Source organism: Watersipora subatra, chromosome 3 (assembly GCF_963576615.1).
Source record: "Watersipora subatra chromosome 3, tzWatSuba1.1, whole genome shotgun sequence".
Classification (NCBI taxonomy): Eukaryota; Metazoa; Bryozoa; class Gymnolaemata; order Cheilostomatida; family Watersiporidae; genus Watersipora; species Watersipora subatra.
In genome coordinates this window covers 7,955,573-7,981,697 of record NC_088710.1, presented here as the reverse complement: position 1 = coordinate 7,981,697, position 26,125 = coordinate 7,955,573, and the positions used below count along the sequence as shown (strand labels likewise).

Genomic DNA, 26,125 nt, shown 5'->3' with positions numbered 1-26,125 from the left:
TTGCGGAAATTTACTTGGTTTTTCGTGTTTAATAAATATAATAAGATGAGTATGTGTTTTTGTTACCATCACTACTTAAGGGCTTAACTAGGTGCTGCTGGCATTAACTCACTGAGATGCATTAGGTCAGCATCTTCATAAACCCATTCATTGGGATAATGTGCTTTAGAGATGTGCTTAAACCTTGCATTAGAGATGTGCTTGAACCTAGCGCTTTTGATTAAAGTCTAAATACAAATCCCTTGATTTCATTGTATAGCAAAAATTGCTCATTTTGCTCTTAATTACCGGTAATACATATTCTTGGAGTTGTCTGCATCTTACAAAAAATGTTTCTCTTCATTGAAAACCAAAAATAATCAGAGAATTCAAATTTCGGGATTTCTATGACTCCACGGGTGTGGCTTGTTGATAGATGGATCTGATTATCTGGTTATCTATATTAATAAACCCCCTTTGTCATTTTGTCTGCCTGTTAGTCTGCGTAAACGCCACGCATCTCTACATTACTTACTTAATTTTGTTCAAACTCATTGAAAATGAAAGAGCTCCCAGGCATCGCAGGGCCTCACAAAAAAAACCAAGTCGAATCGTACTATCGGTATTATAACCAAGAGTATGAAAGATGTAGATCATGCAAAGAAAGTAAATCACATACATATATTTAGCAATAATATACATGCACACATAAAATAAAATAAAGAGTTTTTCTCCTCAAACACTGGGAGCATAACTCCTAGAGCGTAAAAAAAACATATATACAAGAACGGACATACAAAGTTATAGAATGACTATAACTGCAAATAATCTCACAAAAACCTGCACGAGATGACAATTTGTAAACAGAACTTTGTTAAAAAAGTTGGTTGTGCATGATTTCACTACATCATTAACTAGTAGCAAAAAATGTTGAATGAAAATACTCGGTATTACAATGAAAAAGATGTCTTTGGCTGTGAAGTTTGAAGGTATATATGATTTACCAAAGATTGCGGAACAAATTAAAGTCTAGTCTTGATTAGTGGTATGTTTTTAGTACGGAAGCAGTTGTCACAGACCCACTCAGCGAATACCTCTTGCGTGAGCAGTTGAAAGGCATGTTCTGTGAGACCCGTACACTGCCGGTGAAACCAGAACTTGCAACCGCTCTCACATAGCACCACTTGGTCACTCTCAACTATCTCTTTGCGACAGATGCCACATGGGTAGATGGGAGGAGCATTTGGATTGGATGGATTGAATATAACAGGTTGATCTGGAGGGTAGTTATGACCCAGTGTTGCTGGAGGCATGGTTGAAGGCACCGGTGAGGGCATTGATGAAGGTATGGCCCCTGGCATACCTGGTGAATATGGTTGCTGGGGCATACCTTGTGGGAGAGGGCCTCCAGGACCCATGTGGGCATGTGGACTCATACCTAAGCACATATACACCGTTTGTCATCAACAGCTGTTCCAAACAAACTAAGAACAGGGTCAGGATGTAAAAACACAAAAATACAACTTGTTAGTGTGGAATCATCTGTCATGTTTGCAGAGGCAATAAGTCCGTCTGAAATGTCTGCGAGCTATTCAGCGTCGAATCCATCAAGACCTATTTGCTATTGAAAAATAACACCAAATTTGTTTAAAAAGTAGCCGTAAAACCATTTTTTTTTAATTGGTTGGTGATTATAAGATTTAATTTGCTCTAGTTAGTTGGGCACATGCTGAGATCAAGTGAAGGGCTCTATGACTATTGATAAGACAGTGCGTGTTAGCATGGGCCGGAGTGAAGTAGCTATTTCTACAGTGCATTTTCTAAGGCTATCGATGATAGAACTAACAAAACTGTTTCTCTCGCTAGCAGCTCACTACAGAAAACCATTTTGACCCCTTCCAAACCTGTGATGGTTAATTAAAACCTATTAAGCAGCAATTTTACAAAAACTTTACATAAGATATTGAATTGAAAAATAGATTTGTGAGTATGCTGATTTGAACCATTAAAATAAGCAATGTTTATCAACACGTGTGTCTCTATGTCTATGGCATTTATAGCTTATTATAAACATGGCTAAAGACCAATTAAATGATGTACTCTGGCTGTGAGGGTTGATGCTCAAAAAAGGAGATGGGAGTTCTTGACAATAGGAGACAATTTGTTTTTGTCTGTACTGCTTATATAAAGCAGAAACCGGGTCAAGATAAATTTACCAGAAACTGTCTAAAGTGCTTTGCGGATTCCAAGATCTGAAGACAGGAACAATTTTATAAACGCAGCAAAACATGTTAGATATTCTGCAACGGAATGGCTCGCCAGACAAATGCGATAGAAATAGGCCTATACTTAAAGTCCCACATTTGACCTAATGAAGAGGGAACTCACAAACGGCAGCATTCAAAAACGCAGAACATAGGCTTTCAAAGGTTTTTGTGAGAAATACTGCATACACGGTTACAAGGTGAGGGTTGTGAAATGCTTCTCAAGCAGTTGTGCTTCTTGGATGTAGTAGCCACAATATGCTGAGTAGTGAATCCTACAAGCGATTATTATACATTGTACATGTAGGTGTGTGAATCAATTCTTCTCTTATGCGCCCATGGCTGTCTGCTGTAATTCATGGGAAGAAAACGGGAAGAAAAATGTGACAAGTTAAAGGTGTTTAATCAGGGTGCAAGTACCTTGGGGGTGCATAGGAGGGGTGCCATGAAGCCCGCTGTGTGGAGACATGTGGGGTGGAGGCATGGGAGCTGAGGACTGCCTCATGTATCTGGGATTGCTAGCATGTGCCATAGGGTGCCCTCCATTGGCAGGTGCCCCAGGGTGCATGTGCATAGGCAAGCCATTAGCTCCATGCATCATAGGCTGACCTAGAAATGATGACGTAGAGGCAAGCGAGGGTAGGGGAAAGTGCTCAGCAAGTGTGCGCTGTGTACTCATCTCCAGGCAGCTAGAGAAGATATACTGCCCTGTGCCGATAAATGCTTTTATTAGCGTACTTATATGGTCACTTCGGGGTTACTCAAATGTTTGATATTCAGTAGTGACCAGACATGCAGTTCACTGCAGTTTTAACATTGAGCTTCCAGTTTGTGGCAGAGTGCTTCCCGATGATTAGAGCACATGATTGGGGCACACGCAAGGCATTTAGATTTTGATCACCCACTTTGGACAGCGTGAGGAGAAATACGGTAGTTTGTCATTACTGAGACGCATGGGGGTACACGATAAATGGCTAGGGTTTATTGACTGTAGACAGGCAAACCCGCAGGTTAGCACCATCAAATGCCATAGCCTGAGATCTTTACAAATATTTTAACATTTTTGGGCTACAATAGCTGAACACTTGTCTTACAACGCAAGCTTTTGGAAAATGTTAAAAAAATTTTACGGAGTTCATTCCTGGGACATCGATACACTATTATTCGCTGTGTCAGTCACATGTTTATGGACGCCCATGGACTAAATACATGGTCGTTATGCACCTCATTCCACTATAGATATTTATGGAATATCAAGTCCCCTTTATTCCCTCCGTCAATCAAAGGTTTGCGCACTTGATCACAAAGATTCAGAAAAGCAGAGGTGTTACACAGCACCACTGTAGCTTTAACTGATAAAATAAACGATTAAAACAAAAAAGTTAATAAAAGTAAAATTTAACCCAATCCGGCTTAATTAAATAAGTCAATTGCGCATCCAGGCCCAATTAATCAATTGGCTGCTCACAAGTAATAGACTCAGTGTTACTAAATTGCCCATATCTCCTTTTCTATTAATTTCATCTCAATGCCATTTTTTATTCAAGAAGACATCTCCAGCTACATTTCTATATTAAAATAATGTAGCTATAATGTAGCTATAATGTACAAGCAATAATGTACAAGCAAAGAAACTTTTTATGAGCAAAATAAAAAAAACTGCTTCTCATCACTAAATGATTAAAACAAGCACTAGCTGCTAAGAACATGAAAAACTTACTCAACTTGGCAAACTATAAGTTAAGGTTGTAGGTACATTTGTTAGCATGAGCAGTGAAAAAATTATGAAGATCCATGCACTACAAGCTGAGATAATTGTGATTATGTAAAACATGGTTGGTCAACTTCTGATCGTATTCAGCCGATATTAATTATTATTGTCCTTATTCCCAATTTTAGCAGTAAGTAGTAAAGCTGCTTGAAAATAAAATCATACTGCATTAAAGTTTACTCAACTCGCAAAAACTTCTATCACAGCTGTCAGCATCAGTCAGATAGTAGAAACTATTGTTATTTTTGATGTCTTGCGCACCCTTTAGTCTAGTACTAAAGTCTAGTACTTACCTGTAAGTAAATCTTATAATCACATCTGCGCTTGGAAAATGCCTAGGGCTAGAGGTAAAATGATCAAGTTGTTGAGTTCAAAAAAACTAGACGTAAAGCATAAAGTTATTACTGTTCATAATGATACTGCTGAAAAATGATCCTCGAATTTAGCCAATACGTTTAATTTTCCTACAATTTAAGAAAAAAGCCTTATTGGTCTCTTTTACGAGCTCTAACCTATTGCAAACTAGTGCTCATTTAAAAGCTTAGAATGTGTACTTTTGTAATATTGCAATAGAATTACGATATAGCAAACGATTTTCGCACAAATCGCTTAAAATGTCGATCCTGATCATTTCGGGATTTGGCCCAGGGAATAACAACTTCTTCCCGAATATTTCGGGATTACGGCTGAAAGGGTCAAAGCAAAGTGAATATTGCTGGTTTTATATCAACTTGCAAGTAGCAATATAATTTACTAAACTAGTATGTAAATGAAACGAACAGTTTTAAACACAAGATGAGCGTGACATGACGTCAGTGGAGTAGCTTGCCAAAACAGCCTTACAACTGGCCAACACCCAGTGCTTATGCGCTACAAATGCAGCAATTCTCCAGTGCAAGCAGGTAGACATAGGCACTTTACAGATGATCATAACGCGATGCAGAGTTTCAGTTTGCCAGATGCTTGTGCTAAAGAAATACTGGTGTCACAAACTGGGTGTTGCACACATTTTGTAAGCATATCTTAAGGCGATAAGGCTAGCGTGAAGGAGAATAGCATACAGCACATGGTATGCTAAGAGGGCACATGGTAGGCTAAGACCCAAGTTTTCATTAGATATCACTCGAGCAATATCCAATGAAAGCTTGGGTCAATTTCAACCCAGAATGCAATTGCAATTTTTCACAAAGATCGTTATATTCTTTTTGTTCAGCAGCCGAACAAGAAGTTACTCTCAAATAGCCATCACTCTTGCTAACATACCTGGATGGTGAGGAGGGCCTGGCATCATATCCACAGGCTGCATAGCATTGGACATATGGGGAGCCTGCATTGGGTCCCCGTATGGGTGTGGGGCACCCATAGGATCCATTGGTCCAGCGTAAGCATTTGGAGGAGGATAGAAGCTACTAGGATTGTTCACCTTCAACCAAGAATCAACAGTCAGGGAAAATAGAACCATCAGAAGTCCGAGAGAATAGAGCCATCTCCTACAGTCGGTTGTTTCAAATAATGGATAAACTTAGAATCAATTGGTAAACATTCACGGTCAATTGAAGACTAAAGAATTGATGCTCATTTCCCAGATTAGCTTCGGGTCTGAAATAAAACCAGTACCATTTTGAATGACTTCAAAATACTTCATGTTTGCAGCAGACTTTCCGATTGACCGGATATTTTTTAATGCGAGACACTACAGACTTGGTAATTCATGGAAACAGAAGTGATATAAACTTCCTATATGATTATGTGATACATCCAACAGTTAATCTCAACTTATTGTTATTAGAGACCTGAGCGGGTATACTCTGACTCCTTGATACCTTACGCCTTTTTTTCGGGCTTGATGGTTGACTTTTGGCAGGCTCAGACGCAGGCGTGCGAGGGTTCTCCCCGCTTTCAGAGCCCGCCATTGATTCTAGGTCTTCTGAGCTGCTGAAACCAGATACACGTAACTACCGTAAATAATGTTCAAACAATAGCAACTGTTTAAAGTTAGAGAAGGTTGCCTACTTACTCATCAGTCAAATCCTCTGTCTGGCTCATGCTCTAATAGTAGCTGACACGAGTACTGGAGAAAGTAAATTAAGTTGTCTATTGTGTCTAAAGTTACAGGTCTTTCTGCTGGCAATATATTTAACCCTTCTGACAATTAGATTACAGTTTGTACACAAAAGGATTGTACTTTATCGGTGTAATTATTTAGCTTTTTGTTTAGTTGGTACCATAAGTAGCTTTCTGGGGCCACAGCAAAGATGAACGCAGATCAGCTGATAATTCGTAAAGCCAAAATTACCAAACATAATTGAATCTCATGTATCTGCATTATGGTAGAAGTTAGCTACAAGTAAGCTGATATCTTCAGTTTTTCAGTTTTTTCAGACTAAAACAAACATACCAAAAATACTTGTGAACATATCGATTGGTCTTTTGCCATCTAGTCAAATAAGATATAGCATTTTCATTCGAAAAGGCTGAATTCCACTGTATCATTGCATACAATATAGACTAGTGTTGGACCGGTATATAATTTAGTGCCGGATAGGATATCCGTGCACTGTTTAATCGGTTTGCCCGGTGTCGGTATCCTCGGTATATCCTCGGTATCCTTTGCCAACTAAGAAAGTTCGGTATTGTTGGTATTGTAGTTCGGTAAATAGTTTTCAATGAGTGTTCAACTTCAGCTTACCTACTGCCCATTTTTATACAACGCAGGTGGGGAGATAAATTAAATATAAAACGTATAAATATATCAAATGTATCAAATATCAGACGGGGTTTTATCAAATATAAAACGTAATATACGTTTTACATTTTATCAATATAAGACGTAATATAATACTAGATACCTATAGGTAAGCGTGGTAATATTCGTTGAAGAAAGAGTTATAATGTAATTTGCATATGTTGTGTTTTAAAAATGTCTGAGAAAAAAATTTGTGATTGCCAATGTGCGCTGAGCGACTCTTTTTGATTAGCGTGTTCCTCAAAGATGCGTTTTTGCTATTAACCATAACATCAATTGACGCGCAATTTTTCTTTTTCATTTTTCTCATTTCTTTCTCATTCAGTTACATAGCGATTGTGGGTGAGACGTCAAATGAGCTCTTTCATAAGCAGCTCGTTTTGCGGGAGATTCTCCTGCGCACACGTCGCTGGTAATGCTGTAGCCTGTCAAATACAAAAATCTTTCCGGATAACCCATTACCGATAGACTTTCACCGATAAATGCCGATCATATCAAACCGGCCGCGGATAACTAGCTGTCACCGAAAATGATTGGTTTTCCGTATACCGACAATCACTCGGTGTGGGTAAAAGTGGATAACTCCTTACCGGCCCAACACTAATATAGAAATACAATAGATAGTTTATCGCCGGTTTTACGGTAACTAAATTCAAAGTGTGATTGAAGCACAAAAGATAACCGTCTGGTCAGCAAGTATAAAGGATATATTACGTATAACATATAAAATGTTACTTCATAATCACGGGGATGCTAATCAAAAGCGTCTATTAAGAAATTCTAGTATTGTGTGATAACAAAAGGCACGGCATGCGAGGTAATGTCTATACCCCATCAATTTCCTTCAACAATATTATTTATTGCAGGAGTTATATGTAATACTAGCTGCGCCACCCGGTGTTGCCCGGGTAATAGAAAAATCTTTGGACAGAAAATTGATTTGTACTTAACATATAACAGCATTTACCATTCTAACTTTCAAACTACATATCATGAGAAAAGTGTTTTGTCTTATAGACAATGAGAAGTAGTGAGAATTGCTCGCAATTAGCCAGTTTAATAATGTGAGCGAACAGCTTCTCGTGACGTTATGCTATGACCCACATCATACACAAAGCAGTTAGGTATTTGCTCTCATATAATGACTTATATTGGCAAGCAAGCAATTTGATTTCTGTAGTCTAGTGGGCAAGACGTCAGCCTGGTGAATGGCAGGGTCTGAGATCGAATCTTCTTCGATACGGAATAATTATTCCAAGATTTTAAGATCTATAGTCGGACAATCAATCCTACAAACCTACATATGACAAACTTTAAGAAATATACATAAAAGATAAATTATGTAAAATGTAAATTTTAGATTGATGGATGTACTATTTGCGTCTTGCGATTTCTTCCTAAAAATGAATGCTCTTGTATCAGACTTATGTATTGCAGTACGGGCTTAGCAAGAGGCATCAACAGTACTACTTAAAGGGTTGACAATGCAGACATGGTTTCTATAGCAACTGTAATTGCTTGTATATAAAACTATATATCAAATGAATAAATCTACCGCTCTCTTACAGAATACGAAACTTCAGCTTTAATAAGGATTACATAATACATAGAGCTACGCGCCTTTCAAAACTAGTGCAAGCATAGAATTTCAGTTTGCCAAACTGAACAAACATATCAAAGTGAACTGAGATGACCTTACAAAATCAGAAAAAAAACAACAAATGGAAGTAAATCTCATCCAATGATTATAAGTTTTCAAGTGCTGAAGACTTTTTAGTATCAGCAAAATAAATAAAAATAGACATGACATTTTAAAGCTGAAATCCATGGCTTTTCACGTGAAAACGAGTAAAAAATGTGACAACGTTTTGGTAAGATTATGGAATATGACGACTGTGCCGGAGTAGTCAAAAACTGATTTATGCATTTGACATCACAAATCAGTAGTCTGCTACACGCGCTATGAATATTTTTGTGAAGTCTTGAAAAATAACATGATCAGAAGCACTATCGTGCACTCCATGAAATATGCAATAAAAGATACTTTTAAGATAATAAAGCGAAAATGGCATTATGGGATAATTTTCAATCTTAATTTAGTAACAAATGGTGAGTTTAGCAACTTAATTTGATGCTAGAATTGTTAAAATAGTATTGTGGGGAGCTTGTAACAAAACAACGGTAGACTAAGCAATGTTGAACTATAGATAATTATTAACGATTCATATAGCTTGAGTTGCATAATTTTTACTTGATGCACATCTAACTATTTACTATTACTTTAGCAGCTTTTATGATTTAATAGCATTTTTGATAGTTATATTTTAGCTGAATCAACAAACTGTCTTAATATTTTGTCTGTTATAATGGCTTCTGAAGGTTAAAAGAAGCCATTGTCATTCTACTTTTGAATTAAGCTAAACATAACCGTTAGTATGTCAAGCTAATCTTAACCTCTTATTCATGGTTTGTCTCAAACACAATTGCGATCTATAAGAGAGCTTTACAATACATTTATAATTATGCTTGCAATTACAAAATGTAGTCCTAATAATTTTAATGCTACAATTAAAAAGCAGAGTTAAAACTATTAAGCCTGCCAAAACTCATGAAATACCTTCCATGACAACTATGCTTGGATGTTGTGAGTGCCAGTGTATGTATGTTCTAGAATACATAGACATACTGATTAAACTATTTTAAAAATAAAATCAAACTTGTCACTCTTTGCAGTTGCTAAGGTTGTACAATATATTTATACTGATACACATAAGAATGCAGTTTTGCATAGGTAAATAGGTAAACCCTGCACACTAAATAACTGCACATAGAATTCTGTCAGATAGAAATATCCCAGTAACACATTCGAACGGTTACTTTAAAAGAAATAACTTACTGTAAAATTTTGATTTGATCTGAAAGTAGCTGCTAAAAGCAAAAACGTATAGGATTGAAAGTATCACATCTTAGAATAATGAGAGGACATTGATCAGTTTTGAGTTAAAACTTTCTTGAATACATAGATTTGTCCTGTCTTATATAATAGCTATAAAATGTTAAACAGTAATAAAGACACTTTTTTTCAAGATCTTTTTTTATGGAACGTGGATGCCACATTAAAAATATTACATGTTATTTAAAGATATGAATGAACGCTAATTCGGTTGTCTAGGTTGTCGCTAATCGTGTGAAAATGTTACTTTTCACAATGACTCTTAAAACTTTGTTGCAGTTTGATAAAACCTCACATAACATAGAAACTACAAAAGGAACATGCTGTAGCGTCTATTAGCAATGGCGCTACCGAAACCCAGACCTGGCGTATGTCATCAGATAGACGGCAATGGTGCCTATGCTTGCTTTTAGAGTCTTACTGACCTGCTTCTAAAATGAAGGATATAGAATAAATAGTATGATGAACAAAAGCAAACTAAAGAAATTTAGCTTAAATATCTCTCATTTACGTAGATGAATGTGTATAGCTACTCTAAACGGAGTTTGCAATATAAAGGACCAGTGTGGCCATCGTTTTTATTTAACTAGAATGACATAAGCATAATGCAAGTATTATACAAACCAATGTTGACAAGTTAAATTAGTAATTGAAACGCTGAGGCTACAAATGCAAACGGATGTTGCAAGTCCTTGTTTGGATGTTTGGGCGGGTACACTTCTGCCGATAGTCTAGTTTAGCCCTGCTATGTCAATGATGTCAATGACATATCCTAGCGAGTTTACCTGCAATCTCAGATCTGCGGATGGTTCACCTTTCCTCAAGTGTCCCGTTCTGGTAAAATATCAAGTATGCTGCATTTCAATTCGCCTTTTTTATTTTCACAAACAGCGCATAGGGAAATTGAGCACACACTGTTTGAGGCGGCGTAACCTGTCTGTTTTTATACAGGGTTATATAGATTATCATTCTGTCGTCTTTGCCAGTTTCCAGCATTTTTGCTATAAATCTTGATTCTTTTTTATTATTTTCTGTTGCTTGCCTAGTGTCTAACTTCATAGTGTTGTGTGACACAATATGTGACGGAATCAAGTGTAACGTTTGAGATTTTAGGAATCAGTTTGATCGTATGCTGATCAAACTAGATATTTTTTACGTTGATCTGCAGATGTTTTGATTTTAAATTTAAACACGTATTTAGAGTTTTAGTTTAGCGTTCAGTTGATCGTATAAAATTTTAGTTTGTCGTATAAAAATACATGAAGCTTATGATGGAAGCACCTTGAGCGCATCTCGCAAGCTACTTTCTAGGGTTTGTACAAACATGCTTACATACACGCCCACGGTTTTAATTGGTTTATACGCAATCCTTTCAGTGTTTAAATCTGTATTTGGCTCACTGGGCACGTGAACCAGCCACAATGTTGCTATATTGAGCTGTCATACTGTCTATTTGGATTACATTATACCTATGTTTTAGTGTATTTGTGAAGCTTTATATATAAATTCCGTATGATATATTCAGCTTATAGTTTTAGTCAATTAGTGGTTCAACTTCTAGCTAAGGGTTTACATTGGTGTTTAAGCATTGCCATTGCGCAACTTGGTCATTACTTGGCTTTTAATAATCCAACATAACACTCATATTTTGGAGCGAGAAATTGTAGACTAAGTTTTCGTATTCTGTGAACAGTTATATCTCATTACAAATGTTAGCAGGTATCTGAAGTTAGTAAAACTAGTTCTCAGAATGATATAACTGGAACAAGGCAGCATGTATGGTTTAGTGTGAACAACTGTGTAATTATTGCTTTAATGCTTGAATTTTCCGACAAGAGTGAAGTTAATATTTAAAGCTGGCCCAAAAGTAATATTCATAAAATGGTATTTGAAGTTTTTCAAGCATCACAGTTTTGAAGTTTAGTTCAGAGATTGAAGGTGAAAATGAAAAAGAATACGTACATAAACGAAATATACAAATGAGATACAAATAAGTTAATTTTAACTTCACTTAGTTTAGGTTTGGGTACACACTACACTACATATCTTTATCATCTCCTTTATCTATGTACCATTGTCACCTTGCTGTGCCATGCCTACCTTCGATAATCTATTTTGTAACAAATTTGTAAAAAATACTAATAAAAACCTTTTGGTTTTTGTACATTTTGTACACGTATATAAAGCATTGATTTTATTGCTATGTGCTAATTAACTAAATTCTCATAACTTTCGTGGAATAAATTAAGTTATAATGTATTCTATTTAAATAGTTAACGGCTTTAGCAAACGAAGTTGTCCTGAAACGAATAATATTCATCCGTGGAGGCTTGACTTTATTACTTATTTATATTTATCTCAACTAGCCAAGCAGCAATCAAGTAATTCATTGCAATATATATAATTTTTTCAAACATAAATATATATATAACTTAATTTTTTTCAAACCACACCTATATATGTATATACGGTAGTTTGAAAAAAAATTAAATTAATAAAGAAAACTCTAAACTTCGCATTTCGAGTACCCTAGGACACTTATGTATTCGCCTCATCTAACTTTCGCGTTTTCGGGGAGTCATCATTTCGCGAAAATTTCATGAGTGAAACTAAACTATCATAACGAACGAGCGAAAAAGCGAAATTAAATGGCTTTGGTCATAAATATTCACAATAAAATCGTCATACGTATTAGAAATGCAGGCATTTTCCGTGTGTGGTTGGCTCATTGGGCAATTTCTGCTAAACTCATTATAGCTAATACACCGATTGAGCAGCATGGCAAAGCAAATTACGATAACAGGTTTTTTTTGAAAAGCCAAGACAAATGAGGAAGATGATGATATTAGTTTAGTCACTGAATTTGTAACTGATGAGGATGAACATCTGGTAGGGAAAGTCATAAAATTTAATAATAATTATTATAGCGATGAATTTTATTAGCAACCAAAAACAATAACAACCTGGAGCCATGGCCACCGCGTGCTATAAATACTTGAGATCTCATATTGGTACCGCATCAGTCATGGCGGGAGGGACCTTGACGTCATTGATAGTCCAAATACAAATGGCAGCAAGCGATCAAATTGCATTATCGATCTCGTCAACACATTTCTACCTGCGGTTTACAAACACAAACTAGTCGCACATTGAAAACAATTTCGGAACAGTGAACTGGACCTGATGAATCTAATTACCTGAATAATCTCATTAGTGGTATGTTTGTTCCACTGCATTTATTTTCACATCACTATATTTTCGCACTCATCAGAGCTGCGAAATTAAGTTGCAGCGAAATTTTACTCTGTATTCCACTCACGAAACTAACTACTAGCGAAATATAAGTGTCCTAGGGTATATTAAAATTATACGATTTTTGACTAAAATATTTTCACGGCAGTGACAACGTTGTTTTATGCATGGCCACATGCGAAACAATGCTTTAGCTGCAGCGAGAAAATGTTATTCATAAATTGTCTAATATATATACAGTGAAACATGGATAACTCGCCCTCGGATATATCGAACACATGGTTAACTCGAATGGATTTGCTTGGTCCGTTCCCACGCAATGATACATGGTTTTATATAACTCGACCTCGGCACCGTTAACTCGAACAGTTTTTTGCCGAACTCACAAACGTGGTTTCCGTTCAATTTATTTCAAAGGAGTTTCCACTAGTCGCGGAGCTGAGACTACTCTGCTTTCTTAACGAAAGCGCTTTTTATACGCGTATAGTGTACATATAATTTCCCCCGTACCGTATAATGGAACCGAAAAAGAAATCGTATAAAAATGATTAATAGGGTCGCTAAGACGTTCACTTAGTTACGGCCAAGCTAAAAACGTTAGAAGGTATTAGCGATAAAAATTTAATAAAGACAGACACAGCATGCAAAATACATATTGTAGCAGTGATTATATGCGGATACATAAAGACAAAATGTCACAAATAGGCTCGTGGCTTGGCGTCCGCTACAACAGACATCCGCTTTACGATGGCATCACGCAAGCAAAGAAAAGCGTGGAAACCTTCTGACAAACTTAAAGTACTAGAGGAAATCGAAGCAGGACAAAAGCTATCAGCATTATCAAAAAGAGAAAATCTTCCAAAAAGTACAGTGTCAACATGGATTAAACAAAAAGAAAGAATAAGATCGTTATGTGTCCAAAATTCATCAAGGCTAAGAGATTGTTCAACGTCGCCCGATGATTTGGATGGTGTATTATTGACTTGGTTTAGACAAGTGCGTAGTGAAGGCGTACCTATCGATGGGCCAATTTTGTTAGAAAAGGCTAACAAGTTTTTAAGGCCTATAATAACTGTTTAAAATTTATTTTTATAATAAGTCACACTGTTGATCTTTGTCAAGAAATACCTTGTCACAGACTACACTCGATAAGTTTTTTAAATGAAACAAGTGATCAGATGTAAAGCATGCTTTTTTGCATTGGTCATAAATGTTTACTTATGTCCAGTTTTAAAAATTATCGGAAAGAATAGATATTTTTCTATTGGGCTGAGATTTGTTTGCAGTTTTTGGTGATGGGACTGACAAGACGTTTTAAGATTAAAATTGGCAAAATTGATCTCGAGTAAAACACTCAGAAGAAAAAATGTCTTCTGAGCGTTTTAACCGCGATTAGGTTGTGCCAATTTTAATCTGAAAAAGTTCTGGCAGTCACATCACCTAAAACAACACACAAATCTCAAGTGTATAAAAATATCTATACTTTCTGATAAATACTTTAAAACTCTACATCAGATGCCCTTTAAACTTACAACAAACAACCTATACTTTAGTTTTATATATACATGTAGTTTGTATATGTATCTACTGATAAATACATTCACTTGTGACTGTGCTCTGATAACTTGAACGCTCTGATAACTCAAACACTTTCGCTCGGTCCCGTGAAGTTTGAGTTATCCATGTTTCACTGTATATATATTGCAATTTATTACAAGTAGAGCTAAAACCACACTGCTCAATATGGAATGGAGCTCTATAACATAAATATATATTCATATATATTTATACAGCTCTATTTTATGTTGAGCAGTGTGGTTTTAGTTCTACTTGTATACATATGTACTAGTATATACAGTCAAACATGGATAACTCGAACTTCAAGGGACCGAGCAAAAGTGTTCGAATTATCAGAGCATTCAAGTTATCAGAGCACTGTCACAAGTCCATATATTTACTTATTTATTAGTAGATACATGTACATATACAAACTATAATATAAATCAAAAGCACAAATGGCTTGTTTCAAATTAAATGCTTCTAATGTAAAGTTTAAAACGTTTTCATGAAAAACTATAGAGATTTTTCTATCACTTGAGATTGGTTTGTTGTTTGAGGTGATGTTATTGCCAGGACGTTTTTCAGATTGACATTGGCAAAACTTGATCGTTGTTGAAATGCTCAAAAGAAAAGACATTTTTTTCTTTTGGGGTTTTACCCACGATCAATTTTGCCGTTTTTTCTTGAAGTTTATGCAGATTACCTTACTTTACCTGGGATTCGTTAAGAGCAACACTCCGAGGCAGTTCAATTAGAAGTTTTACGAGGTTTTACGGTACATTCTATATCACTCACGCTTTTTTAATAGATACTTATTGAATGTACACACGTATTCTGTGTTTAGGTCAAACGATGAATAGTTTTTTGTAGCTCAGACAACGTATACGTGTAATTACAACATTTTTTAAGACGTTTTAAACATTCAACATTCCGACGTTGATTCAACACGGAATCAACGTCGGAAAACTATTCATCACGGGCTAGCCGAGTCACGCACTCAAGGATTTTCGCCAAGCACATACAAAACAACATGCGATTTTTGTTTTGTATGTGCGTGGCGAAAATTCTTGCGCGCGTGACCCGGCTAGCCCGTGCTATTCATCGTATCGCAGTATAAATCAAATTTCACCAAACTATTAGAAAAGTCGTTGACAAAAATATTTTGCCGATGGTGGTAATAATGACGCTTATGAATTACGAAAAGATGAAGTTTACCTCTATGGCTTTGAATAAAGTGATTTTCTAAAGCGAAAACAACCGTTTCGGTAGCTGTTGGGCAAAAAAACAGTTCGAATTAACAGTGTTGAGTTCGAGTTATCTATAGCAATTTATCATTACGTGGGAACGGACCAAAGGAAATGTTCGAATTAACCATGTGTTCGGGCTATCCGTGGACGAGTTATCCATGTTTGACTGTATATATATATATATACAAGTTTAATGCTCAGCATTGCCCGGGTAATAAACAAGTCTTTGCACAGAAAATTTATTTTTGTTTAACATGTACAACATTTATCATAATAACTTTTAAACTTCAGATTATGAAAAAAGTGTTTCGGGCACTTCGAATAAATTGAGAGAAAAGATAAAACAATTTTATAGGTGTTTAAATGTGAAATAGTTAGCAAGTAATGGTTAGACGATCTGTTTTGCTACAATGATTACAATGAAAAATGGTTCGATACTGATTCGATTGATACAAACTGAGAAAACAAAAAATGAAAATCGTGAATATGTTGAATTAATAATAGCTAGGTTTATGACAGACAAACATCGAGATATAGATATGTATATATATATATATATATATATATATATATATATATATATATATATATATATATATATATATATATATATATATATATATTACAATAAAGTTAGTCTGTTGTGGTGACTTTATGTATATAGAGCTCCACTTGAAAAGGAGCAAATTAAAACAAGTTATATAGTGACTAAAATTTATTGCACTACAATATGGTTTTAGCACCTGATGAGTCTGGTTTGCTCAGATTTGAAGATGTGCTTTTGATTTTACTGAAAACCATCTGAAACAACATCGAAGTACAATAAATTTTAGTCATTCTATAACTTGTTTTTATATGTTATATAATATACACTATGTATATAATCCAAAAATTTATTGGTGAAGGTTACCAGGTCAAAAACTAGATATTGATTATGTAGAGATGAATTTTACTAAAGGAAAGTTGGTGAAGTGTGGCTGTTTTTTTGGTTTACCTAATTCAGAGGTTTGGTTTCACGAGCTGAAACATTGGCTGCTCATTAGGTTTGTGTAAGATAGTGCTTCACAAGTGACTAATCCCCCTCATTCTCGATGACGTGTTTTGTTTTATTTTCCAGTCCTTCCTCTGACGTGTCAAATATCTCATTATTTGAAATTGCATCTGCGAGTCTGAACCATGGAATTGACTGTGGATGCTGGTCCACAGACTAATTTTCGGATACGTACAGCATCTGTCAGTCTCAAAGTGGACATCCATCCACCTTGTGGACTTAATATCAATCACGTTGATGGTCAGTTTATATCTTCTGGTTTAGGGTCATCAGTGGCTGTCAATAGCGCATGGAATACTAAACTATCAATAATTAATAGTTTGGTATTCCATGCGCTATTGACCATCGCACTATTCCATAAGGTTTTTAGCCCAGGGCTGATACTCCCCCTCAAAAGGCCCATTAGGTTCGGCCCAAAATCACGTCTTAGGGGGGGTTTTCAGACCAAGGGGCACTGTCAGTGAATTTGCTACTTTAGGGGGGCTTTCCACAACCAAGCCAGTAAAAGGGCCCATGCTCATTAAGGTTTTATTCAGCCAAAGTAATACCAATAAATTGCACCAAAATTCCAGTCTGCATTTTAATGCAGATTGCATTAAAATTTGCATGCTTGCTGACGGAAAAGGAAGGGAAAAGAGACAGTCGACACTGCATCATCTTAGCAACCCTTTAGCAATATACTCAGAATGAATGATATGATATTTCTTTTATTGGTATTATTATGTTTTCTTTTGTAAATGAAATGATGATCTGATGGTTCATGTTTGGAATAAGTTTTATTAACCCTTTTGCAGGCATAGCAACATTTTTGTCGTTTTGCGATACTGACGCTAGTAAACAGAGCGACTATTATGTCACCACACGAACGGTTTTTATAAATTGATTTATGGTTATCTAATTGTCTTTTTTTTATTTAATTTTTTTTACCAATAGTAAACTACAATATATTGGTCTATGTTAGCAACAAAAAATAAGCCGTTTTCAGAAGAAAACAATTGTTTTTGCAATACTAAACCAACAAAAAATCCGAAATAAAAACGTAATTAAATAAAATTGGGAATTTTGTTTGTAGCTTGTTTCTGCTTTATTAATACATGAATCATATTAGATGTTTAGCGCAGCCTGGAACCTGGGCGCCCTCTAGAGAACTCCCAGTGTTTAGGGGGTGTATTTCAAATTGACCAACCAGGTGATTGGGGGTACATTATCCAAATTCCAATTGACCAACCAGGTGATTGGGGGTACAATATCCAAGTCTGGGCCTATCCAGGTGGGTGTTTCTTTCAGAGTATCAGCCCTGGGGTTTTTAGGTAAAGATATTATGTCTAAGATAAGATATTATGTCTTTACCTAAAGATACTTACATGTAATTTATTAATTTATATACTTGGAGGCCACTTTTTGGAATTGTCATACCCAGTGATCTGACAATTACAGAGAGTTTCTTTTTATACTCTACCATACTTTTCGGACTATAAACCGCACTCCTATATAAGCCGTATCTGCTTTATTTTCCGAAAACCGATAATAAAACAATACATAAGCTGCACCTTTGTATAGGCTGCAGAACTCAGGAAGTTGCTTTTTAATGCGGCAGCAACTTTGCTGTTTGAAACGAAACAGTGCCTAACGGCACGGTTTCGTATTAACCGACGCTTTTTAACCTAATGCCTCACGGAACAGTATCGTTAGGCAGTATACATTGTTTCGTATTTTCTTTCACCGCTAGAAGCGCACTAACCAGAGATTCTGGTTAATGCGCCCTAGCGATGAAAGAAAAAGCCACAGAATAGCCGCGCCCTTATAAAAGCCGCATGGCTCAAATCGTCAGAAAAAGTAGCGGCTAATAGTCCGGAAAGTAATCTATGTTTCCATGACGCGCATCACGCGGGTTGGCAGTTGTGCATGAGTTGTGTTAGCGTGTGAATTAAGTGTTTCTATAGACATTCACATGATGCTGATTGACTCCAGCACCTTGTTGAAAAAAGGGTAAGGAATTGTACGCTATAAGTTAAGAATTAGCGACGCAGTTAGTGACGCATGTGTTAGCGACGCAAACACGTGAAAGAACGACGGAAGTATTAAAAATGTTTAAAAGTTAATAGCTGGCGCGATATTTTAATGCGCATGATTCACAAGCGTGCTGTTTTCATTATTTGCAAGCATGATGGATTCGATAAAGTTTTGTGAATCGCAAAACTCTTTTAGCTTGCGGATTTATCCTGTTTCCATGTTGCAGATAACTTGTGAATTGGCTCAAAATAGCGAATCATGCGCGTCATGGAAACATAGTGATTGGCTCGAGCACATTTCTAGAAAAGACAAATGAGTACTTGACACATTATATTCACCCTTATTCCTTATTAAATGTTTGTAACTGATTCTATGTAGCCTATGGATCTTTGTTGAGAGAATCGTCACATTATAAAGTCACATAAAGGTGTGTAAATTTATGTTCATGACAGGTGAAAGCAGCCACAGTCGATGCATTGAGCAAGGAAAGGAAATACTACATTATGTGGTCTTCAAAGAGCTAAAACGAGAAGGACTTGAAATTCCGGAGCAGTGTGTTATATTCAAGTCACTCCTCTGGTAAGCTAGCCAAGCAGTGTGTTATATTCAAGTCACTCCTCTGGTAAGCTGGCCATGCAGTGTGTTATATTCAAGTCACTCCTCTGGTAAGCTAGCCATGCGGATCATTTAGAGAAGTGATTTATGTGTCTCATTTTCACGTTTTCATACAAAGGGAATCCTATCATGTTTGATGTTTCCTATTCTTCTATTGGAGCTCATGAACCGCAGCCTAGGTCAGAATAGTCTTTACGTGTAATTGGTTTTGTCCACGCATTATTGTTTAGCGAGATATTACTTACAGCCTACAGGCTAAAGTTATACACGATTGTATGGTTAGGTTTGTCAAATACTGGGTGAGTTTTTATCTGTACTTTGTTATATTGTATTTATTTCTTTGCATAACTTTTACACCTCTATTTTGCAAAACAAAAAGAGAAGATAGGAGCGATTTTAAGATGTATGTGTTTTTTTAATACTTCCTGAAATAAATCTCAGCAATGCTGGGCTTACCGCTAATGATTGTTAAGCCCAAAGTGGCCATCTTTCAAATCACATTATTAAACATAGTCATGCTCAACTTCATTGCTGTTGCGGTTGAATGGGTTTCTCCTGTTCTACTGCTATGGTAAAGTCAGCGATAGCAGCTTGATAAGACATCTTCAGTTTCAAGTGAATGATGGATTAAACCACACAATTCTAACTTATCAACTGTATTACTGGCTGGCAATCCACCGACAGCAAGGTTTCCAACAAGGTTGGAAACATGTTATGTCATGCTAGAAAATCTCCTCAAGACAAATGCAACACAAAGATGCTCTTCACCTTCAATCAACAAAAGTCTCTATAATACTTTTTCAAGTCCGACACAGTTTGAAGGTTTCCATGATTTTTTTGCGCCATTTTGTTTTTTATCTATGTCAAAGCAAACTGTGTATTAATCGTATGCTCATAATAGCTAGCTGCTGACTCACTCCTTATTATCTTATCTCCGTTATGCAGTTATCAATAATGACTAATAGATGAACTGTTAAAATCAACCCTGTTTATATTGCTATAGCGTATAGCGTAGCTATAACAATACAAGCAGGGTTTATATTACAATAGCTAAGTTTATATTGCTATAGCTTACATGAGTAAACAGGGTTGTTATGACCCTGTTTACTTGCATATAATAGCCAAGGTTTAGTTTCCTCTTATTCTGCTTAGTTATGGTCTGGTCCACTTTGGATTAATACCGTAATCTTGCATAACGCTTTGTGATTGCCAGACCTTCCAGCCGAGTCTAGCAACCGTGGATGGCAGGGTGGAGGGATCCACACCGCTGTACCTATACACAAAACCTTTCTGTCCGTTTAAAGAGCCAAAATATCTGGTTGTTTTCTATTCTTTTGGTGTTATTTCACTGTATAGTGTCCTGTTTCAGCACATCCGGAGGCTTCTTGCTGCTCAGATGGGAGTCGCTCTGCAAGGTCATTCATTCTTTTATGATGCACAGTCCTCTACCCTCGGCCCTGCCTGAGTATATCAACTCGGTGAGTTTCTCTCTCTATTAATGTAGCTCATTTGTCTGTTTTAGCTGTACCATTGTATGTCTGGTTTGTAAGTGTCTCTTACAGAGCACAAGGAGCCAGTTCCCTTATGTTATATTGATAGTGTCTCTTGCGGAGCAGAAGAAGCGAGTTCCCTTATGTTATATTGATAGTGTCTCTTTCAGAGCAGAAGGAGCCAGTTCCCTTATGTTATATTGATAGTGTCTCTTACAGAGCACAAGGAGCCAGTTCCCTTATGTTACATGTTATATTGATAGTGTCTCTTACGGAGCAGAAGGAGCAACTCCCTTACGTTATATTGATAGTGTCTCTTATGGAGCAAAAGGAGCCAATTCCCTTATGTTATATTGATAGTGTCTCTTGCGGAGCAGAAGAAGCGAGTTCCCTTATGTTATATTGATAGTGTCTCTTTCAGAGCAGAAGGAGCCAGTTCCCTTATGTTATATTGATAGTGTCTCTTACAGAGCAGAATGAGCCAGTTCCCTTATGTTACATGTTATATTGATAGTGTCTCTTACAGAGCAGAAGGAGCAACTCCCTTACGTTATATTGATAGTGTCTCTTATGGAGCAAAAGGAGCCAGTTCCCTTATGTTATATTGATAGTGTCTCTTGCGGAGCAGAAGAAGCGAGTTCCCTTATGTTATATTGATAGTGTCTCTTTCAGAGCAGAAGGAGCCAGTTCCCTTATGTTATATTGATAGTGTCTCTTACAGAGCAGAATGAGCCAGTTCCCTTATGTTACATGTTATATTGATAGTGTCTCTTACAGAGCAGAAGGAGCAACTCCCTTACGTTATATTGATAGTGTCTCTTATGGAGCACAAGGAGCCAGTTCCCTTATGTTATATTGATAGTGTCTCTTTCAGAGCAGAAGGAGCCAGTTCCCTTATGTTATATTGATAGTGTCTCTTATGGAGCAAAAGTAGTCAGTTCCCTTATGTTATATTGATAATGTCTTTTATGTAGCAAAAGGAGTCGGTTCCCTTACGCTTAAGCAATATACCCAACCATCTGCCGCATTGCCATATTTTTATAACTTAAAAACTTGTTTATTTATTTTTAAATGTGAAATTTTAAATGTTAAAGTTGAATGTAAAATGTTAATGCAAAATGTTAATGTTAAATTTTTAAAGGACTTGTTAAATTAGGCTGTTTATCATCATGTTCTGCTGTAGAAGTGTCACTGCGCTAGGAGACTCCGCCCACAAGGCTGCTCAGGATATTTATGTCTCATACTCGCTCATGCTCGTGACCATGCTGCTTTCCATCGGAGGGTAGCTGTATTACTCTATCACACAGGTGAGTACATCTACATATCCAGCGTTGAGCTGTTTGGAGCTATCCACTATATGCCGGACTAAGATTGGCTCAATCATTAGTAAAAGTAGAGATTTATTTTATGAACTTATCTGCTTACAGTGTGTGCCAGCCGCTGGGCGCTCCAGCAGCAACAGCCATTGCTATTGGACAGAATCCTCGTGGACGCAGTTTTAGCATTGGATACAATCAGTTCAGAGCACAGTGCCAATTGTCAGGGTGGATGGGTAAGTTGTTTGTCATGCACAGTCAAGTGTCATGTCAGTTGTATTTGCCTTCAGGTGTCATAGGATCTTACGTGTGGTCCAATGTCATCGGTTAATCCTTGATATTGAGTTGTTCAGATAACATGTTGTTATCAAATGCTATCAAGCGTTATGTGCCAGTAGGTTAAGAATGTCAGCTGTCATATTTGTTGGATGTCATCTCTGGGCAGCTGTATGGTCCCTCAGTTGACATGTACTATCAGGTGCAAGCCATCAAGTTTCATCTGTTATCATAGATGGTATAGATGTCACGGCGCTATTGGCGTCATCTGATGACAGTTGTTATGTGTATGTCCTTGGTTATTGAGTGTTATTTGTTGTCATGAGATGCCAGACAGCATGAGTACTCCGCTCTGTACTACATTTTTCATTAATGCTCAAAGCCAGTAACCTTGTACTTTTATCTGTCAGCGCCACTTGTTGGCAGTTGGTGTGTACTTTCATTTGTTGCTAAATAAATACTCATACTGTTGCTCTTTCGAGTAATTAAGGCTGGTAAACATCGTGTCGCTGTATGTAAGGGTTGTCCTCTCGGCTATTATTCGTGAACTATGAGCACCATTGGCTGTTGGCATCGCCTAGCTAATGTAGATATGTCGGGAATCATTTCAACTGTCAAACTTTTCCGATATTTCGCCGAGGATCCACAACAGTCTGTGCAAAATGCACCCCTGTGATTGGCTGTTGCAAACTACTTGATCAGAGTACTATTTCCCTTCATGATAGTCGCTGCGAGACTTCTATTTCATCACTTCTGTGACTGCTCTGTATAATAGAAACGCTATACCACAGAATATTTGTTGATGTAAACACATACGAGTTTATGATAGTGTGAACATTGTTATTACTGACTATCACTGATGTATTGTGGGATTACTTCCGGTGTATCGCTGTCATACATCGTGTACCAGTCTTTCGTGCTCGTTTTTTCAACTTGTTTCCCTTGGTCAACCTGTACTTTTGTACTCTCTAGTCGTTAGTATTATCTATATCAAATGTTGCCCTAATTCTGTTATCATATCTCATATGGGCTGGTTATCTTTCCTTATCATGATCAGGAAACTACAAGTTAGTCACTCGAGTGGAATGTGATCACTTATCTAAGGCAGCTTCCTGAATTAAATGCAAGTATTTATTGCCATTGCTACCACAAGATGAGAAGTTTTTAGTTGTGGCGGTAGACGTGATGACCATTTGATAGCCTCTCTCTGTTTAACTGTTGCCAGGCATTTGGTAAAGCTCAATTCATACCCTTGCATCGTAAAGGTCATTCTTCGTGTCCAAGGTCATATTTAGTTTTGTTGCTTTCTATAAGGTGTAGTCGACTCCATTTCTCTCATTTTTTCATTTCTTCAAATGTCAATGAATCTTTAAATAGTTTTTTATTGTAAATGGAGTTCTCAGCACTAGAGGTCCTTCGTGCTGGCGGAACAATAATTCCATTTTCATGGACTAACCGAGTCAGGTTCTTATAATAATACTCAAACTCTCTTACGGTAACCTCGCTATTCTTTTACATAAAACCTAAAATTGAGTAAATATTTGTATCGACATAGAAAGCAATCTCAAGTATACGTCTGAAATTTCTTGACATACATAAGGTTTGTAAAGAGATGACAGAAAGTAAACAAATGTATGCATATTATAAAAATCAAGTTAACTTAAGACATACCTAGTGTGAGTTTTTAGTAAGTTATACTGGATTTTATCACTCACACTAGTATCAAACCTGTGCATTGTTTAGCTTGCAATTCTGTTCACTTGTCTCAGGTGAAATATGCATTAAATATATTAAATTTATATATACTGTACATTAAACATATATATTAAAGTATGCATGAAAACCTTTTTTACTGCATATTACATTATTAATTTAGTTTATGTGTCTGGATTCGGTCCTTGACATAGTTTTATATATCAGTATATAGTGTGTAATTACTTCCGGTATATATTGTTTTTTTAGATTTGCATTAAATTATACAAAATAGAATGTATTTAAGAGTACTTGCTTTTACATACAATGGCTGAGACTGAAATGTCTGAAAAGTTTAGCTTCGTATATCAAGAATTCTTTACCATGTCAATATTCAGTTTCACAAAGCATTTTGATCTACATGTATTATACCATGTATTCCTGGTCACTCAAACTCGGCTATCAACGACCATCTTATAGAGTAACAGCAGTTGTCTCTGCTGACTTAGGTAAAGGCTGCCTGTATGAATGATTCAACTGCAAGTTATACTTTCACTGTTTCCTTTCCATTACTGATATTTACATGGTATCTTTTCTCTCACCAGTTTTAAGCTGCTGAAAGAATGGGTTTCGTGATTTCTGTGGCAATCTATGCACATGTAGCTTGCTATGTTTTATTTAATTGGAGAGTTGTCTTATTTTGCTGAAATCATTTTTTAATATCAATAATGCAGGCTGCCCATTGGCCGGTATGTGTTTCTAATATTTGTAAACTATACATTGATTTGGTTTATTAAAGTCTTACTAAAAGTAGTAGTAATTCTATGTTTAGTAACAGATTTATTGATTTTCTGTTGTAGGGATGCATTCAGTCTCTGAGACAGCCTCGGTTTTCTACCAACTACCTTCTCTATCGCTGTCGGCTAAATCACCCCGTCCCACTAATCGTAGCGTTTGGCGCTGGGGTGATCACTACATTGGTGCTGTATAAACTTATAGCTGGTAGTTCTAAATAAGAATAGCTGACATTGGAGTTGTCTCCGTACGTTATGAACCTACCAACTAATCCGGTGACCCCAATTTTGGCACTTCCATCCCTTTTCATTCCAGTTTGTTATCTATAATACTCGATACAAGTGTTAGTATATTCCTCCCTATCTATCCACTTTTTCTCATGAGTAACTGATACTCTTAGAGGTTTTACATATTTTGCTTACAAGAATCACCGTCTATTTTATAAATGAATGTTTTTAGCTGCTGTTATTAATCTTGTTCATGTTCTACACACAGAGACAATTTTATGTGCTTTTGGTGCTTTTGCAACTTTGTTATTTGATTGAGTTTGGAATAAAGCGCTTGTTTCATTTCTTAAAATTCTTTTTCTAAATGCAAGAAATGGCAGAGTAGACATACACAGCTCATCAGCTAACCATCCTTCTGATGATATGGACAGTCCTTAGGTGAATAGAGCTCGCAAAACCAAGTTTTTCTGAGGTCCAGAAACAGCCACATTAAGAACTGTTACATCTGCAGAATCTTATGGTAGAGAATATGTGCGCTAAATGCTTTTAGCATTGAGTGTTGAAGGTGTCTTGAAACAGGGTATCGGTTAAGGATCATAAGTGTAAGTATGCATTGTAAGTACATGTAAGTAGATCATAAGTGTAAGTATGCATTGTGAGTATGTGTAAGTATATCATAAGTGTAAGTATGCATTATAAGTACTTGTAAGAAGATAATAAGTGTAAGGATGCATTGTAAGTACATGTAAGTAGAGCATAATTTTAAGTAAGTATTGTAAATAAACCTTAAGTGTAAGTATGCATTGTAAGTACATGTAAGAAGATCATAAGTGTAATTATGCATTGTAAGTATGTGTAAGTATACCATGAGTGTAAGT

At 36.4% G+C, this 26,125-nt stretch overlaps 2 protein-coding genes across 4 annotated transcripts; one reads left to right on the top strand and one right to left on the bottom strand.

Moving 5' to 3' along the window:
- Positions 1 to 641: 641 nt before the first annotated feature.
- LOC137391134 (protein pygopus-like) lies at positions 642 to 10,285 on the bottom strand. The gene is made up of 5 exons (XM_068077498.1): positions 10,139 to 10,285; positions 5,808 to 5,949; positions 5,278 to 5,437; positions 2,664 to 2,852; positions 642 to 1,417 (listed from the first exon to the last, which is right to left on the bottom strand). Exons 2-5 carry the CDS (start codon positions 5,925 to 5,927, stop codon positions 1,002 to 1,004), a joined length of 885 nt encoding a protein of 294 aa, XP_067933599.1. The 5' UTR covers positions 5,928 to 5,949; positions 10,139 to 10,285; the 3' UTR covers positions 642 to 1,001.
- A 202-nt stretch (positions 10,286 to 10,487) lies between these two features.
- On the top strand, positions 10,488 to 25,586 carry LOC137391285 (uncharacterized). Of its 3 annotated transcripts, none has more exons than XM_068077709.1 (7): positions 10,488 to 10,550; positions 16,890 to 17,063; positions 19,289 to 19,415; positions 20,821 to 20,929; positions 22,125 to 22,248; positions 22,369 to 22,493; positions 25,086 to 25,586. In XM_068077709.1, the coding sequence occupies exons 2-7, from the start codon at positions 16,949 to 16,951 to the stop codon at positions 25,239 to 25,241; spliced, it is 756 nt and encodes a 251-aa protein (XP_067933810.1). In that variant the 5' UTR covers positions 10,488 to 10,550; positions 16,890 to 16,948; the 3' UTR covers positions 25,242 to 25,586. The 3 variants fall into 3 exon arrangements, with proteins under 3 accessions (XP_067933810.1, XP_067933811.1, XP_067933812.1); XM_068077710.1 differs by having other exon boundaries at positions 10,518 to 10,562; XM_068077711.1 differs by lacking the exon at positions 10,488 to 10,550 and adding an exon at positions 10,990 to 11,025.
- Positions 25,587 to 26,125: the final 539 nt, after the last annotated feature.

Excerpts from the sequence above, each read along its gene's own strand:
- LOC137391285 (XM_068077709.1), top strand. The coding sequence starts at position 16,949 with ATGGAATTGACTGTGGATGCTGGTCCACAGACTAATTTTCGGATACGT. Across the intron at positions 19,416-20,820 it reads ATATTCAAGTCACTCCTCTG|CACATCCGGAGGCTTCTTGC; the intron begins GTAAGCTAGCCA and ends GTCCTGTTTCAG. Across the intron at positions 22,494-25,085 it reads CCAATTGTCAGGGTGGATGG|GGATGCATTCAGTCTCTGAG; the intron begins GTAAGTTGTTTG and ends TTTCTGTTGTAG.
- LOC137391134 (XM_068077498.1), bottom strand. The coding sequence starts at position 5,927 with ATGGCGGGCTCTGAAAGCGGGGAGAACCCTCGCACGCCTGCGTCTGAG. Across the intron at positions 5,438-5,807 it reads GTCAGAGTATACCCGCTCAG|GTGAACAATCCTAGTAGCTT; the intron begins GTCTCTAATAAC and ends TCTTGGTTGAAG. Across the intron at positions 2,853-5,277 it reads AGGCCCTCCTCACCATCCAG|GTCAGCCTATGATGCATGGA; the intron begins GTATGTTAGCAA and ends CATCATTTCTAG.